This window comes from Podarcis muralis, chromosome 12 (assembly GCF_964188315.1).
Source record: "Podarcis muralis chromosome 12, rPodMur119.hap1.1, whole genome shotgun sequence".
NCBI classification, from domain to species: Eukaryota; Metazoa; Chordata; class Lepidosauria; order Squamata; family Lacertidae; genus Podarcis; species Podarcis muralis.
Window position 1 is genome coordinate 21,513,023 of NC_135666.1, and position 18,165 is coordinate 21,531,187.

Consider the following 18,165-nt stretch of genomic DNA (forward strand, 5'->3'; position numbering starts at 1 on the left):
AGAAAAGAGTACAGCATGCTAGTTTATGTCACTACCTGCTATTTGAATAGAGACTGAAGCAGTGTTGCTACAGCATCTTCCCTTGTGAAACTAGTCTTTCCTGCATCGATTGCACACCAACAATACAATCATTTTAGTGAATGAAGAATACAACTCTTAGTTCATTGCCAGATTCATTCATAACAAGAGCGCAAGTATTCACTTAAAGGTAAAGGTAAAGGGACCCCTGACCATTAGGTCCAGTCGTGGCCGACTCTGGGGTTGCGGCGCTCATCTTGCTTTATTGGCCAAGGGAGCCGGCGTACAGCTCATGTGGCCAGCCATGACTAAGCCGCTTCTGGCGAAACCATAGCAGTGCATGGAAACGTCGTTTACCTTCCCTCCGGAGCAGTACCTATTTATCTACTTGCACTTTGAGGTGCTTTTGAGCTGCTAGGTTAGCAGGAGCTGGGACCGAGCAACGGGAGCTCACCCCGTCACGGCGATTTAAACCGCCGACCTTCTGATCGGCAAGTCCTAGGCTCTGTGGTTTAACCCACAGCGCCACCCGTGTCCCTATTCGCTTAAGGTGAACTAAATGTTCAGATTTATAATGACGAGGAACTAAAAAACTGAGCAGATTTAACTGTGCAGCTACTTCCGCAGCCACATAAATGGAATGATCGGAATTGCTACAGGAACCATGTTACAGTGGTACCTCGGGATGCGAACGGGATCCGTTCCAGAGCCCCTTTCGCATCCTGAATGGAACGTAAGATGCGGCCGCATGTCTGTGCGTGCACAGGTTGTGTTTTGCTGCTTCTGCGCATGACGTCATTTTGAGCATCTGCGCTTGTTCCAGCAGTGAAACCCGGAAGTAATGCGCTCCGTTACTTCTGGGTTGCCGCGCAGCGCAACCCGATAGCGCTCAACCTGAAGCACATTCAACTCGAGGTATGACTGTACTTATTTCCTTGCTGCTCATCCCCAATCCTCTTTGCTCTCTGTAGGTAACATTTGCTATTGCATCTGCTATTGTCAGTGTTACTGGTTTCATGTCCCTTTGGCATGAGAATCTTGACTCCACATCCACGATCAACCTTGTTGATCCATAATAACCTTGTTATCTGTCAAAGGTAGCCCCACGTAGGGTGCATTGCAGTAGTATAAGTAGGAGATAACCAGAGCATGCACCACTCTGGCGAGAGAGTCTGTGGGCAGGTAGGGTCTCAGTCTGTATACCAGATGGAGCTTAACATCTTTTGGATGCACCTGCCCCAAAGGCCCAAAGGTGTAACTCACTATTCCTACTGCATTGTAGTTGTCCCCAACACACTTGCTAAGTGAAAATCTTTGTTAAATCACATATTTAAGGCCTCAGCATTACACCCAAAGTTTATAGAGCTTAACTCATGTCGACTCTGTGCTTGGGATGGAAACCTTCAGTTCCTGCTGCGAATATCTTTCCCATATCCAACAACGCAAAAGATTTGTTGCACAAAAAAGTGGACATTGCTAGATATATAGAACGCGAGCCCAAGCAGGGGCCGAAGAGGGCCAGCCTTGCTTTCCCTAATATGACGTCCACCCCCCATGCCGCCCCTCCCGTCCAAGTCTGCAGCGCCTTAAGAGCCCGAGCAGGAGGAGGCCACGGCGGTGGGCGCGTGGAACTGGAACGCAGCCGCGCCCGGCGAAATAACGCCCGCCGGGCAACGGACGGCGGCGCCCACCCTCCGACGGCGCGCCGGGAAGAGCGGCCGAACCACGCAGAGTAGCCGCCCCGCGGCCCGGACTGCCTGAACGATGGCGCCCCGCGGCTGCCACACGGACTGCGTGGAGCGTCCCCTGTCGCGCGCGCTCCGCCGCTTCGGCGCCTTGGTGGGCGCGCACCCGTGGCCCTTCCTGCTGGCGCCCGTGGCGCTCACCGTCGGGCTGGGCACGGGCTTCGTGATGCTGCGCAGCCGCGAGGCCAACGACATCGAGGGCCAGTACACGCCCGTCGGGGGCCCCGCCAAGGCGGAGCGTTGCTTTATCCGGACGCACTTCCCGACGGACGACGCGCGGCGCTTCTCCCCGCAGAGGCTGAGCACCGAGGGCTCCTTCGCCTCCTTCATTGCCGTCGCCTCCGCCTCCGGAGGGAGCGACTCGGTGCTCACCAAGGCGGCCTTCACGGAGCTGCTGGAGCTGGACTCGGCGGTGCGGGCCATGACCGCCGGCGAGCGAAACTTCGCGGACCTCTGCGCGCGCTGGAACAACACTTGCCTGAGCCCCAACCCGCTGATCACCGCCGTCGAGGGCGACGCGGCCGCCATAGAGACGCTGCTGCCCGCGCTCACCTTCCCGCTCTACCAGAGCCACGTGTTCCTGGGCTACTTCCTGGGCGACGTCGTGCTGGGCCCGGGAAATGGCACGGCGCGCCCCGTCCGGGCAGCCCGGGCGATGCGCCTCTTCTACTTCTTCCAGGAGGATGGAGCTTCGCAGCGACAGGCCAGCAAGGTCTGGATCGAGACCTTTCTGGAGCGCATCCCCGTCGTGCTGGGCACTATGAACCTCCATTTCACCCGGGTAAGTGCCGCGCGTGCACGTCTCGGGAGGCGCGCAGCTCTGGGCAGACCGCTTTGCGACGGCGCTGCCTTGTGCTCTGCAGTTGCGTCCTTCGTTTCGATAAAAAGCCGTCGAGGTTCTCAAGCGTGGGTTGGCCCGAAAGGCTCCTCGGGCAATAGAAGCAGGAGGACAGGCCCTGCCCCAGCCTTGCCATCCAAAAGCCGGGACGGAAAAGGGATGCGGAGGAAGCTCAGAGCTGCGCTGACTCTGTGGCTTATATGTTAGGATGGGGCTAGCTAGCACCTGCAGGATGCAACCCTCCCCTTGCATAACAATATAATAGCGAATTTATATGCATACAGCCAAGGGTGCCAACTGAAGAGGGCTCTTCAGGCCTGAGATGAGCAGCGTTATGATTAAGATGTACGTAGGCAGTGGCGTAGCGTGGGGGGTGCAGGGGGGGCCGGCCGCACCGGGCGCAACATCTGGGGGGGCGCGCTCACACTCGCAGCTCTCTGCCCCTACCTGGCTCACTCTCTCTCTCTCACTGCAGTGCTGGCTGTGCGAATCCGATCCGAGCCACCAGGTCGTCGCCCACTGTGGAGGGGGGGTGCCAGGTGTGCGGTGCGGTGTGGTTAGGGGGCGCAAATTACTTGCCTTGCCCCAGGTGCTGACAACCCACGCTACACCACTGTACGTAGGTGCCATGACCTATATTCTCTAACTTCAAAAATACACATTTTAAAAATATGCATATCCTTTATTAAAGAATGGCTTGGTGCTCTGCAGGGGAGCAGTGGAAGATGAGCAACCAATGGAAACCTTCCCTCCCTCCATCCCCAGAATGAACAAAGGCAGAGCTTTAAATCAGACCACCCTCAATCTTTTAGATTATATAAAACTGATATGGAAGAGGAATGCTTTTTTTAGGCTGCATTCCCATGTCCGCTAAACATGGAAGTAAAATGTGATGTACTTCTCAGTGGACACATGTAGGGTTGCTAAAATTAAACAGGCTTGAGAAAACTGGGCAGAGAGTTTTTTTAATTATCATGCAAAAAGTATTTCCATGGAATGAAGTTGGCACTTTTGGAGCTTCAAACTAACTGTTGTTGTTGTTTGTTTGTTTTTATATAATGCAGTGAAGGAAATTACAATATAACCATTCATTTTATGATTTTTCTTAGCCAGCCTTGATACCCTTCAGAATATTAAGCTACATCTTAATAGATCTGTTATGCAATAGTTTGTCTTATTCTTTCTTTCCTCACTTGGCAGGTGACCTATTTTTCCTCAGAATCCAGACAGAAAGAATTTGGAAAAATTACCAAGCGAGTGATCCCATTAGTCTCTGTCACATATTTTTTAACAATATTCTTTTCCATTGTATCATGTGCAAGGTAATCTCCCCACCTTAATTCTTTGGAGAGGGAGGGAAAATCCCTGTCCCCCCCCACCTGAATCATGGGTAGATGTGCAATATGCACTAGCTACATGAAGTATTCTAGATGGGTAGATCAGCTTAAAGAATTCCCAATACAGTGGTACCTCAGTTAAGAACTTAATTCGTTCTGGGGGTTCGTTCTTAACCTGAAACTGTTCTTAACCTGAGATACCACTTTAGCTAATGGGGCCTGCCACTGCCACCGCGCGATTTCTGTTCTCATCCTGAAGCTAAGTTCTTAACCCGAGGTACTATTTCTGGGTTAGCGGAGTCTGTAACCTGAAGCGTATGTAACCCGAGGTACCACTGTATTGAAAGCTCATGAAAAACACTGCAGCAAAATGGAGTCAGAGATCTGGCCCAAAGGTAGGCCTACTATGTAGAGTGAAGCCCACTAATAGACGGAAGAGGCAATGTTCTCAATAGCTAGAGTGTCTTGTTCACTCTCTGTCAGTTTCAATTTCTCAAAGTTACTGTTTCTATTTATTCCTCCCCCCCCCCCCCAACATAATGTTTTCTTGATTTAGTATGTATTTTTGTGTTCTTATATTGTGAACCGCCCTGTGATCATTGGGTTGAAGGGCGGTATATAAATTTAATAAAAGATAATAATAAAAAGTGCAATAATAACAAAAATAAAACAAATTAAAAATGTAAACTATGAAACGTTACAGCCCGTAAAAACCAAGGACAAAGGTACAGCACAGTTCCAAAGAGATAATAAAGTGTTAACCCATACAAAGGTTTCCTTTACAAATCATAAAGATATGTTTTTTTTAAATGCAAGTATTTGCCATCTGTGAACTCCATCATTATTAAACCCTAGAGTATTATACATGCAACTGTTGTGTGGCACTGTCATTTTGTTCAAGGAAACTGCAAACTGGCACATTACCACGGAACTCTGAACCTAAACATATTCTTATCTGCTTTACAGGATGGATTGTGTACGGACAAAAATTTGGATTGCAATTTTTGGGGTGATGTCAGCAGGATTATCTGTTGTCAGCAGCTTTGGATTACTGCTGTTTTGTGGGGTGCCATTTGTTATCACAGCCGCAAATTCACCCTTTCTTATACTTGGTAAGTGTATACATTCCTCATGCCTTCTTATCCATTGGGCTTTTGATGGGTGTGCCTAAAGTAGGTATTGGGCATTAATCCCATATAAAACTGTGATCGCTTGGAGAATTTAATGCTAATTCTTGTTTTTTTATTTGAAATTGCATACGCAGAAAAGTTTTATATCACATGTGTTACAGGGGCGGGGCCAGATGACTCTTCCAATCTCTTCCAACACTATAATTCTATGATGCTATCAATGGGCATATGCACACATTTTTCATCACACGCCTTCAAAACATTTATTAGCAAAGGGCAGATCTGGTCTTGATTGCTCCTCCTACATGAGGGGAATGTAGCCAAAATGAAAACTTGTGTGGAAGAAGGAAAGCTTGCTTTGTGTGCAGTGTGTTTACGCAAGCCAATGCTTTTCTATCCCTGCTGTTATAAATTCCTGAACATTCTTTGTAAAGCACTCAAATATCATAAAGAAAAGTAGGTTTCCGATTTGTAAATACAGCCGTACCTTGGTTCTCGAACGGAATTCATTCCAAAACCAAGGTGCAGCTTCCAATTGGCTGCAGGAGCTTCCTGCAGCCAATCGGAAGCCGCGTCGGACATTCAGGTTCCAAAGAACGTTCACAAACCAGAACACTCACTTCTGGGTTTGCGGCATTCGGGAGCCCAAACGTTTGAGTCGCAAGGCGTTCGAGAACCAAGGTACCACTGTCAATAAATGACTAGGTGTGTTTCCCTAGTAAATATCCATGTTGTTCTCCTCCTATGGCGTGTTTGGAACTGGTATGTTACATATTTTTCTATTCTTCAGGGGTTGGTGTTGATGACATGTTCATCCTGGTGTCCTGCTGGCAGCAGACGAAAGTGAAGAAGGGAGTCATAGAACGGATGGCTGACACCTATGCAAAGGCAGCTGTCTCCGTTACCATCACAACACTTACTGACGTTTTAGCCTTCTACATTGGAGTTGAAAGTTCCCTTGTGTCTATTCAGTCATTTTGTTTGTACACAGGCACAGCCTTTGTGTTCTGCTACATCTACAACCTGACTTTCCTTGGGGCAGTTCTTGCTCTTAATGGCCGAAGGGAAGAGAGCAACAAGCATTGGCTCACGTTCAAGAAAGTGATGGATAAGCCTCAGGATTCGAAGAGCCCTATGTATAACAGGTGCTGTATAGGAGGGGCTTTTGATGAGTCCACTGGAACAGAGACTGAACATCCCATGTATGGCTTCTTTAAAAATCACTATGCCCCCTTCCTGATGCACACCAGGACCAAGTTGTCTGTGGTAGTCCTGTATCTGGCATACCTGGTTGGTAGTGTTTACGGGTGCAGTCAACTTAAAGAAGGCATAAATGTTCGACACCTAGCTGTAGATCGTTCTTATGTCGTTGCGTATTACGACTCAGAAGAAAAACATTTTACTGAGTATGGCCCAAGGCTCATGGTTGCTGTTACAGAAAGCATACCATATTGGAATTCATCTGTCCGTGCAGGTCTTGAGAACTGCATGCAGTTGTTTGAAGAGTCCTCCTATGTGGATAAGAGATTATCGGAGTCATGGCTGAGAACTTATGAAATGGTTGCAAAAGGCGCAGCTTTCAATTTAGATGACCGTACGTCATTTATGACTAACTTAAAGACTCTTTTCCAAGCAAATCCAGAGTACGAGTTGGATGTTAATATTAGTGCTACTGAAATAGTTGCGTCACGGTTTTTCATACAAACCGTCAATGTTACTACTGCAGTACATGAGAAAAATCTTTTAAACCAAATGAGACAACTTGCTGAGGACTGTGAGACGCCACTATTGGTTTATCATCCAGCTTTTATATATTTTGATCAATTTGCTGTAATAATGGAATACACCATTCAAAATGTTTTGATTGCTGCTGGTGCCATGTTAGTAACTTCCTTGCTGCTCATCCCCAATCCTCTTTGCTCTCTGTGGGTAACATTTACTATTGTATCTGTTTTTGTCGGTGTTACTGGTTTCATGGCCCTCTGGAATGTGAATCTTGACTCCATATCTATGATCAACCTTGTCATCTGCATAGGGTTTTCAGTAGACTTCTCTGCTCATATTTCGTATGCCTTTGTTTCCAGTGAGAAACCCAAAGTGAACGACAAGGCAGTGGAAGCTCTCTACCGCCTTGGTTTCCCTATCCTACAGGCCGCTGTTTCCACCATTGTGGGCATTCTTGTGCTGCCCATGTCATCCACTTATGTCTTTAGAACCTTTTTTAAGATAATGTTTCTAGTTATTTTTTTCGGGTCTCTTCACGGTCTCGTTTTTATTCCTGTATTTTTAACATTCTTTGGGTTTTGTGGTGAAGTTTCAAACAAAGAGGACCAAAACGATAGCAAGGGCATTGAAAATTCACCCAATGTTTAAGGAAAACATTGTCCATATGGAAACAAGATTGAGGAACTTGGTTTTCTAGAAGGAAATGTTATGGGGAAACTGAGGTTTTAGAATGAAAAATGGAACTAGTGATTGTGAACATGGAAGGAAAAACCATAATCAATCTATATTGCCTGTAAATAGCTTGGTAAATTGAAGGAATATGTTCAGTTGTTCCTTATGTTCCGTAGCTATCTAATCTTCCTATTTATGTTATGTAAATACACCCCTTGGCGTAAAATTTTCACTTGAAAGGTGTTGTGGTTTGTTACAAGACTCCAAAACGATACATGTTTATTTGGCAAAGCATATTTCAGTCATTTGCTGATAGTATGGTACTCCCAAAATAAATTAATGTGGGATAGAGACTGCTCAGGTGACTGTTTGAACTCATTCTGTAACAACATGCTGTGGCGATTGCCTTTCAATCTTAGCAGAAACTCCTGGCTTCTTGTCCTAGCTGTTCCTCAGGTTCTAAGTCATGGCAGCGGCAAAATGAAACGAAACGATATAATATATGTATAAGGGGATGCGGTATGGAAAGGAGAGAGCACTGTCTGCATTGATGGTGGTGGTATGAATGCTTCTAAGAGGCAAATCAAGAAATCCCTTTTCAACTGGAGGTGGTTGTATTCTGAGATTCTCATGGTCCAGAATTCCTTCCCATCAGTAGAAGACCCAGGACACTCAATGTGAAGTTTGGCAGCAGGGAAATTCCAACAGCACAGAATCTGGATTCTCTTCTTCGTGAGAAGGGAATTTCCATGTTAAGACAGGGCAGTGTGAAACTTCAATATTACAGTACTGTATTCATTTTTGCAGGAATGCGGGTGGCGCTGTGGTCTAAACCACAGAGCCTAGGGCATGCCCATCAGAAGGTTGGTGGTTCGAATCCCCGCGATGGGGTGAGCTCCCGTTGTTCAGTCTCAGCTCCTGCCCACCTAGCAGTTCGAAAGCACGTCAAAGTGCAAGTAGATAAATAGGTACTGCTCTGGTGGGAAGGTAAATGGTGTTTCTGTGCGCTGCTCTGGTTCGCCAGAAGCAGCTTCATCGTGCTGGCCACATGACCCGGAAGCTGTCTGCAGACAAACACCAGCTCCCTCAGCCAGTAAAGTGAGATGAGTGCCGCAACCCCAGAGTTGTCCGCGACTGGACCTAAGGGTCAGGGGTACCTTTACCTTTACTTTTATTCATTGTTGCAGTATACAATGTAAATAGGGAGTAGAAAAGCTTCCCTTCTGGACGACATTCTGAGTAGGGGAGCACACACCAGTGGTTGGCAGGGCCGGGGCAAAATGGATGGAAGGCAGAAAGTAAATTTTACCTCAGGACAATAGGCTAATTTCTGCACATACACAACACTCTCTTATATTCCTCCGAAGAATTCTGCTTTGAGAGAACACAGATACAGAAATTCCCTCCATTCAGGTGTTAACTCAGGTTCAGGAATGGTGAACACAAACCAAATTTGTTCACATAATTTATTTACCCTTTTAAATCCACAGATTATGCATAACTGATGTGAGCCGCAAGAGGAAGAGGCTACTGTTGCACTGAGGTCTTTCTTGCAATACTTTTTATTACTAATTTCACATAATCAGACCAATGGTCTCTATATATATATATATATATATATATATATATATATATATATATAATTTTTCATTTTTTAACAGTGTTCTTATACATTTAAAACATTTTCAATTTTTTCACACCTGAGATTTCTTGAATCCCCAGACTTCCCCCCACCTCACCCCCTGCTTTCCAATATTTATCTATTTTTCTGTTGCATCTTATTACATTTTTCAAACTCATTTTAAATCCTTTTCTTAAATTTAGTCTTATTACATTATAAGTGTTACAATAATCCTGCTAAAGTTTTAAAATATCTACAATGATCTTTGTGTTGTTTAGTCGTTTAGTCATGTCCGACTCTTCGTGACGGGACAATGATCTTTAAGGTACTCTAAAAAAGAATTCCCACGCTTTGCTGAATTTCTTGTCATCTTAGTGTCTGATCTTCATGGTCATTTTTGCCATTTTGGTATAGTCCATCATAATGGTTTCCCTTTGGTTGGGACCTTCTCTTCCTTCCATTTCTGGGCAAAAAGCATTCTTGCAGCTGTCGTCACATACATAAACAATCTTTTAAAGTCCTTTGTTATTTCTCCTATTATTCACAATAAAAAAGATTCTCAGGTTTTTTTTTTGGCAAAGTTTGTCTCAAACATTTCCCCCCCCAGTTCATGATATATTATTTCCCAGAATTTTTTTGCCAATCTGCATGCCCACCACATGTGGTAGAACGTGCCTTCTTTTTCCTTACACTTCCAGCATAAATTGGAAGTGTTTTTATACATTTTTGCTAATCATATAGGAGTCAAATACCAACGGTACATCATTTTCATATAGTTCTCTTTCAGCGCACAACAAGCCGTAAATTTTCAACCCTCTTTCTGCAACTTTCCCCACAAGTTAAGTTGTATATTATATCCAATATATTCTGCCCAGTGTATCAAATCAGACCAATGGTCAAGTCCTTCTCTAAACTGGTGTGTTTTACTTACATCTGCAGTACTTTTCCTTTTAATTTTTTGTCGTTCCAGGACAGACACCCTCCCAAAAGCGGAGGCATGTTATTGGCCCAAAGGTGTAAACACACTGTTCCTATTTCACTGTGGTTGTCACCAACACACCTGCTAAGAGTACCGTAAATCTTCTTTATTAAACCACATCTTTAACCCCTCAGCACTTTACATCCCAAGCTTTATACCGCTTAACTCACAATTCGACTCGCATCGTGCACGTAACTGTGCTTGGGGGATGGAAACATTCATTGCTGGTATCGCCTCTGCGAATATCTTCACCATTTCCAACAGATTTGTTTGGCCAAAGGGCATTCCCCAGTGCCAGATTTACGTATAAGCTAAACAACCTATAGCTTTGGGACCCTCTCTCTTGGAGGCCCCCAGAAAATTTAAAGGGGAAAAACCTGTACATTTCCAAAATATAAGATAAAAAACAAAATAAAACCTATATACAGCAACAGTGTTTTGTGTTGTGTAGGCTCCTATGATGCAAGTACGGTGGTACCTCTGGTTGCGAACAGGATCCGTTCCGGAGCCCCGTTCGCAACATGACCAAAACGCAAACTGCAGCAGCACGTGCGGGTTGCGATTCGCTGCTTCTGTGCATGATGTCATTTTGCGCGTCTGCGCATGCGGCGAAACCTGGAAGTAACCCTTTCGGGTACTTCCGGGTCACCACGGGACGCAACCTGAAAAAACATATCATGAAGCAAACGTAACACGAGGTATGACTGTAATGGGCCCTGCCTGCTAGCCCGCTCTGTAAAATATCACTGGTTTGCTCATTTCTATATATAGGTGCCTACGTTCTGCATGGACTGGTTGCATAGCAACATGTGCAAATGGCTTTAGATACCTATTAGGTCCATAAATTACCATATAGCATATATTCAACATGAGGGACGCGGGTGGCGCTGTGGGTTAAACCACAGAGCCTAGGACTTGCCGATCAGAAGGTCGGCGGTTCGAATCCCCGCAACGGGTGAGCTCCCGTTGCTTGGTCCCTGCTCCTGCCAACCTAGAAGTTCAAAAGCACGTTGAAGTGCAAGTAGATAAATAGGTACCTTCCGACGGGAAGGTAAACGGTGTTTCCGTGCGCTGCTCTGGTTCGCCAGAAGCGGCTTAGTCCTGCTGGCCACATGACCCGGAAGCTGTACGCCGGCTCCCTTGGCCAATAAAGCGAGATGAGCGCCGCAACCCCAGAGTCGGCCATGACTGGACCTAATGGTCAGGGGTCCCTTTACCTTTATATATTCAACACAAAAACCAGCGGCAATTTGTTGTTGTCAAAGGACTGCTGGACATAGAAAGGGCCCCATTACCTTCTAGCTTAGGGCCTCATCAAACCTAAATCCGGCCTGGCATTCCCAGATGGAACGCGCGTCCGAGCATTGGCAGCCCCGCTTCCCTCTGATATGACGCCCGCCGGGCCTTGCGCGTCCGAGCAGCAGGGCCACGGCGGTGGGCGCTTGGAACGCAGCGACGTCAGGAGAAATAACGCCCGCCCGGCAACGGACGGCGACGCCCACCCTGCGACGGGAAGACCGGCGCCCACCGCGCAGAGCAGCCGGCCCCGACGCCGCAAGCGGCTGTCTCGGCGGGGAAAGAAGCAGGCAGGCGATGGCGGCCCGGGGACTGCGCCGCTTGCACACGGACTGCGTGGAGAGGCCCCTGTCGCGCATGCTGCGGGACTTGGGCGGCTTGGTGGGCGCGCACCCGTGGCCCTTCCTGCTCGTGCCCTTGGCGCTGACGGGCGGGCTGGGCGCCGGCTTTAAGTACCTGCCCCGCAACGACCTGGGCGACCTCGAAGGCATGTACACGCCCATCGGAGGCCCCGCCAAGGCGGAGCGCCGTTTCGTCCTGGCGCACTTCCCGACGGACGACGCCGCGCGCTTCTCCCCGCAGAGGCTGAGCACCGAGGGCTCCTTCGCCTCCTTCATCGCCGTGGCCGACGGGGACTCGCTGCTCACCCGGGAGGCCTTCGCCGAGCTGCTGGCCCTGGACGCCGCTTTCCGGAGGATCGCCATCGGCGGCGTCTCCTTCGACAGGCTTTGCGCGCGCAGAGGGAACGCCACGTGCAGCAGCCCTAACCCGCTGCTCAGCGCCGTGCAAGGCGACCCGGGCAGGATCGAGGCGCTGCTGCCCACCCTGACTTTCCCCATCGCCGAAGGCGGCGTTTTCCTCGGCCCCTTCCTGGGTGGGGAGAAGCTGCTTCCCGGAGTCGGCCCGGCGCGCCACTTGCGCGCGGCCAAAGCGATGCGCCTCATCTATTTCTTGCAGAATGACGTGTTTTCGAGGCGCGAGGCCAGCAAGATCTGGCTGAAGGCCTTTCTGAAGCGCATCCCCGGCGTGCTGGACTCCTTAAACTTCAAATTCATCCGGGTAAGTGGTTTCTTCGAGCCGCTCCTAAATTGACACTTGTAGGAGGGTCCTCTGAAATGAAACTCTAGGGAAAAACTGGGCAAGTGAATTTATTATTATTATTATTTTAGATCGCCATGCAACACTCTTTAATTTGGAATTAAGTTGCCATGTTTTGGAGCTCATCAGTAATCACACTAAAAAAAAAATACTATGAAGGAACGAGCAATAATAATAACTATTCATTTTATGATTATTCTTAGCCTGTCTTCTTAGCCCTTGAGAACATTAAGCTATAAATTAAGAGACAGATTATTTAACACTCTATGTTCTTCCTTCTTTCCCCACCCCTAACCTGACAGGTATTCTATATTTCCTCAGTATCAAAAAAAGAAGAACTGGAAAAACTTACTGGCAAAGTGATCCCATTGGCCACTATCGCGTATTTTTTAACAATAGTCTTTACAATTGTATCATGTGCAAGGTAACTTCTCACCCCATAATTCTTGGGAGAGGGAGGGAACCAGGGCCGTAGCTAGGGGTGGTGCAAAATAGGCTAAAAATGTGTCCATAAATATAAATATTGATTATTGCCTTATAAGAAATGGTTTTAAATAAAGAGTGAATTGAATGGGTGGAAGGGGGCGTTGGAGAGAGGCGGAAAGAAGAGCTAAGGCTAAGGGGTGCAATCTGGACGGTTCTGTCAGGGGCGCAAGATCACCTAGCTACGGCTCTGCAGGGAACATCCCTCTTTTTCAACATGGGCAAATCTTTAATACGCAGGAGGGAGCAAATTGGCACATGTACCATGAAATGCCATATTCCACTAGATGCTTTTAAATCTGTTTTCCATGCTTTTTGGGTGTCGGCTGGTCAAGTTTCTACAGTGTAGACAGAGCGAAGCCCACACATAGACTGAAGAGACGGTGTTATCACTACCTAGAGTGGCTTTTGATCATTGGTACACTAAACACATGCTTAGTCTGCCTATTGGGTAATCCAGTACTGATACCTCTGCCAGTTTCCATTTCTCAAAGGGCGTAAATTGGCACATACACATTGAAACTCTGAATCTAGATATGTTCTTCTTTATCTGCTTTACAGGATGGATTGTGTACGGACAAAAATTTGGGTTTCATTTTTTGGGGTGATGTCAGCAGGATTATCTGTCGTCAGCAGTTTTGGATTACTGCTGTTTTGTGGAATGCCATTTGTTATCACGGCTGCAAATTCACCCTTTCTTATACTTGGTAAGTAGGCAAATGTGTGCATTCCTCATGCTATATCCAGTGGGCTTTTGATGAGAATATCTAAATATGAAAGAGAACTTTCACCCATCTATTATTTTCCTGAACTGTGCTGAGAATTCTAGTTTCTCTATGGCAGAGCTTTCCAAACTTTTCATACTTGTAACACACTTTTTAGACATGCGTCATTTCGTGACACAGTACAGTGGTGCCTCGCAAGACGAAATTAATTCGTTCCGCAAGTTTTTTCTTCTTGCGAGTTTTTCGTCTTGCGAAGCACGGTTTCCCATAGGAATGCATTGAAAATCAATCAATGCGTTCCTATGGAGACCATCCGGGGACAGAGGGGAAGCGCCGCGCGCCTTCCCCTCTGTCCCCGGACCTGTTTTAAAGCAAGGGGCAGCGGGGGAGAAGATTGCTTCTCCCCATTGCCTGTCCCGCAATCTCCGGGGACAGAGGGGAAGGCGTGCGCACCTTCCCCTCTGTCCCCGGACCTGTTTTAAAGCAAGGGAAGGGGCAGCGGGGAGAATCGCTTCTCCCCGTTGCCGCCCCTTGGTTGCCCCTTGGTTGCCCCTTGGTTCAAAAGGGGTCCGGGGACAGAGGGGAAGGCGCGCACACCTTCCCCTCTGTCCCCTCTTTTGAAGCAAGGGGCGGAGGGGAGAAGATTGCTTCTCCCCGTTGCCGCCCCTTGGTTCAAAAGGGGTCCGGGGACAGAGGGGAAGGCGCACTGCGCTTCCCCGCTATCCCCGGAGCTTGCGGGGCAAGCTTCGTTTTGCGAGGCAAGCCCATAGGGAAATGCGTCTTGTGAAGCGGCTAAGAAAACAAAAAACTCCTTCGTCTAGCGAGTTTTTCGTCTTCCGAGGCGTTCGTCTTGCAGGGTCCCACTGTAATTCAGTTTGACTAGCAAACCGTAGGTTAAACTAACCCCTTTTCCAGTCCCTGGAGGAGCACTGGGAGCGTTTGCACGGCACACTGCAGCCAACACACTAACATGTCGCGACACACAGTTTGGAAAGCTCTGCTCTATGGTGCTCTGTCATGGTTAATCTTCTTAGGCTATGGAACAGCTGCATATTCCTGCATTGCAGGGTCTTGAACTAGATGAACCTCAGGGCCCCTTCCAATTCTATGATCTGCACTATGATCAGCTATATCCACTTACTTGGGAGTGAGCTGCATTGAATTTAGTGAGACTTACTTTTGAGTAGGTGGGGCTGTGGGTTAAACCACAGAGCCTAGGACTTGCCGATCAGAAGGTCAGTGGTTCGAATCCCTGTGATGGGGTGAGCTCCTGTTGTTCGGTCCCTGCTCCTACCAACCTAGCAGTTCAAAAGCACATCAGAGTGCAAGTAGATAAATTGGTACCACTCTAGCGGGATGGTAAACGGCGTTTCCGTGCGCTGCTCTGGTTTGCCAGAAGCGGCTTGATCATGCTGGCCACATGACCCGGAAGCTGTACACCGGCTCCCTCGGCCAATAAAGCGAGATGAGCACCACAACCCCCGAGTCAGCCACGACTGGACCTAATGGTCAGGGGTCCCTTTACCTTTACTTTTGAGTAGAGAGGTATAGTATTGCACTGTAAGGTTCCAGTTGTGTGCACCAGAGTGGGGAACTGGTAGAACACAGGCTGGATGTCTGTCTAGCTCATGGCATCCTGTCCATAACTACAGTGAAGTCTGGGGGAAAGCTTGCCATTGTCTCCAACGGAAGTCTTTTGTTATTAAGGCATCACAGGGCTCTCTGTTTTATATATAGAATTGCAATATTAATATAACTTACTAATCTGTAAATAAAAAATGACTAGGTGTGTTCCTCTTGTATATATCTATATATTCACATGTTTCTCCTGTGGCATGTTTGCAACTGGCATGATCAATAGTTCCTGTTCTTCAGGGGTTGGTGTTGATGACATGTTCATCCTGGTGTCCTGCTGGCAGAAGACTCAAGTGAAGAAGAGTGTCAAAGATCGGATGGCTGACACCTACGCAGATGCAGCTGTCTCCGTTACCATCACAACACTTACCGACGTTTTAGCCTTCTACATTGGAATTGAAAGTTCCTTCATGTCCATTCGGTCATTTTGCTTGTATACAGGCACAGCCTTTCTTTTCTGCTACGTCTACAACCTGACTTTCCTTGGGGCAATTATTGCTCTTAATGGCCGAAGAGAAGAAAGCAACAGGCATTGGCTAACGTTTCAGAAAGTGATGGATAAGCCTCAAGATTTGAAGAGCCCTATGTATAACAGGTGCTGTATAGGAGGGTTTATTGATGAGTCCACTGGAGCAGAGATTGAGCATCCCATGAATGGCTTCTTTAAAAATTACTATGGCCCCTTCCTGATGCATACCTGGACCAAGTTGTTTGTGACAGTCCTGTATCTGGCATACCTGGTAAGTAGTAGTTATGGGTGCGGACAACTTAAAGAAGGAATAAATGTCCGAAATCTAGCTGTAGATCGTTCTTATGTCATTCCGTATTATGACCTGGAAGAAAAATATTTTTCTGAGTATGGCCCCAGGGTCATGGTTATTGTTAGGGAAAGCATACCGTATTGGAATTCATCTGTCCGTGCAGATCTTGAGAACTGCATGCAATCAATGGAAAATCTTTCCTATGTGGACAAGGATCTTTCAGAGTCATGGTTGAGAACTTACGAAACTGTTGCAAAAGGCATTTCTTCAAATTTAAATGACCGAAGTTCATTTATTGGCAATTTATCAGCCCTGTTTAGAGTACATCCAGAATCTAAGTGGGATGTTAATGTTAGTGCTATGGAAATTCCAGTGTCACGATTTTTCGTACAGACCATCAGTATTACCAATGTAGAGAAGAAGAAGGAACTTTTAAACCAGTTCAGACAGCTTGCAGAGGACTGTAAGTTACCACTGATGGTTTATCATCCAGCTTTTATATACTTTGATCAATACAATGTAATAATTCAGAACACCATTCATAGTGTTTTGAGCGCTGCTGGTGCCATGTTAATTACTTCCTTGCTGCTCATCCCCAATCCTCTTTGCTCCCTGTGGGTAACCTTTGCTATTACCTCTGTTATTGTTGGTGTGTCTGGTTTCATGGCCTTTTGGAATGTGAGCCTTGACTCCATATCCATGATCAGCCTTGTTATCTGCATAGGGTTTTCAGTAGACTTCTCAGCCCATATTTCCTATGCCTTCATTGCCAGTGAGGAACCCAGAGTGAATGACAAGGCAGTGGAATCTCTCTACCGCCTTGGTTACCCTGTCCTACAGGGAGCTGTTTCCACCATTGCGGGTATCCTGGTGCTGTCCATGTCTTCCACTTACATCTTTAGAACTTTTTTTAAGATAATGTTTCTGGTTATCGTGTTGGGACTCGTTCACGGTCTCGTTTTTATTCCTGTGTTTTTAACATTCTTTTTTGGGGATATTATTCCTTAAAATCAACTGTTCAGGTTCATCTGCAGACTCCAAAAGCACTACCTGCCTGTTTGTGATGGCATGGTTCAGACACCATAGCAATGGTGCGCCCCAGATAAGAGTAGAATGGGATAAAGATGGTTTGGGGGCCTGTAAGGAGCTTAACAACATGCTGTGACGGTTGCCTTTACAGAAGCACTTTGCTTCTCCTCTTTTGTGTTGGTGTCCCAGCTGTGCCTTGGGTTCAGAGCCATGGCGGGCACCTAGATAAGGGGGTGCAGTGTGGGGAGAAGTCTAGCTGGTTGCAGTGTGGGTCCCTGTATGAGGCAAATTAAGTCCAGGCCCAAATCTCATACGATCTGGGCTCTCATTGTATTTGTGTAAACCATTTTTAAATGGGAGAGTTTGTATTCTGGAGTGCCCCCCAGTTCAGACTTCATCATCATCGGTAAAGGAAACAGAATCGTTGATGTGAGGTTTGTCAAAAGAGAAGATCTGAAATCGGTGCCGTGGATACAATCCTTAAAAGCACTGAGGGGCAATTCTCATGTGAAACAGGGCTGACTGTCAACAGGACATAATGAAGGTGAAAGCTGAGGTGATCTCTCCAGACCTCCATCAAAAATTGTAATGTATACTATTAAAATAATTCAGTTTATTTATTTATTGTGTTTACTTTTCTGTGTTAACTTCAGGGAGGGTGAGGAGTTAGCTCTCTGAACACAAGTGTCACTAGATGGCACTGTGGAAGAAGACTAGACTGAACAGGAAAATAAAGTTCAGTTTTGTGCTTCATCTCAAGATGGAACAAGGCTTCTGAGTAACTTGACAGCTATATCGCAGTGTGTTGCCCTGTGCACCAGTTCAGCTACAACTTACACTATCTTTAGGATCAGTCTGTTAATATGGCTGGTGACGTTGATGACAAATGTTTTTTGGGGGGTGGGAGATCAGCGGAGGTCAACATTACAGATGCAAATTTTACAAATTTGTTACAGCCATTTGTTTTTTCTCTTTTGTCTAAAGTTGCTGCTTCCGTTCAAATATATTGAATTTTTGTAATACTCAAACTGTTTTATTTTGCCACTGGAAAATCACAGTCCATTTCCCTCTCT

At 46.8% G+C, this 18,165-nt stretch overlaps 2 protein-coding genes across 2 annotated transcripts; both read left to right on the plus strand.

Annotated features, from left to right (window-relative positions):
* Window positions 1-1,767: 1,767 nt before the first annotated feature.
* On the plus strand, window positions 1,768-7,712 carry LOC114607542 (patched domain-containing protein 3-like). The gene is made up of 4 exons (XM_028750845.2): window positions 1,768-2,544; window positions 3,802-3,923; window positions 4,905-5,050; window positions 5,859-7,712. The coding sequence occupies exons 1-4, from the start codon at window positions 1,783-1,785 to the stop codon at window positions 7,439-7,441; spliced, it is 2,613 nt and encodes an 870-aa protein (XP_028606678.2). The 5' UTR covers window positions 1,768-1,782; the 3' UTR covers window positions 7,442-7,712.
* A 3,638-nt stretch (window positions 7,713-11,350) lies between these two features.
* On the plus strand, window positions 11,351-17,712 carry LOC114607543 (patched domain-containing protein 3-like). The gene is made up of 4 exons (XM_028750846.2): window positions 11,351-12,420; window positions 12,762-12,883; window positions 13,504-13,649; window positions 15,543-17,712. The coding sequence occupies exons 1-4, from the start codon at window positions 11,659-11,661 to the stop codon at window positions 17,069-17,071; spliced, it is 2,559 nt and encodes an 852-aa protein (XP_028606679.1). The 5' UTR covers window positions 11,351-11,658; the 3' UTR covers window positions 17,072-17,712.
* The last annotated feature ends 453 nt before the right edge of the window (window positions 17,713-18,165 follow it).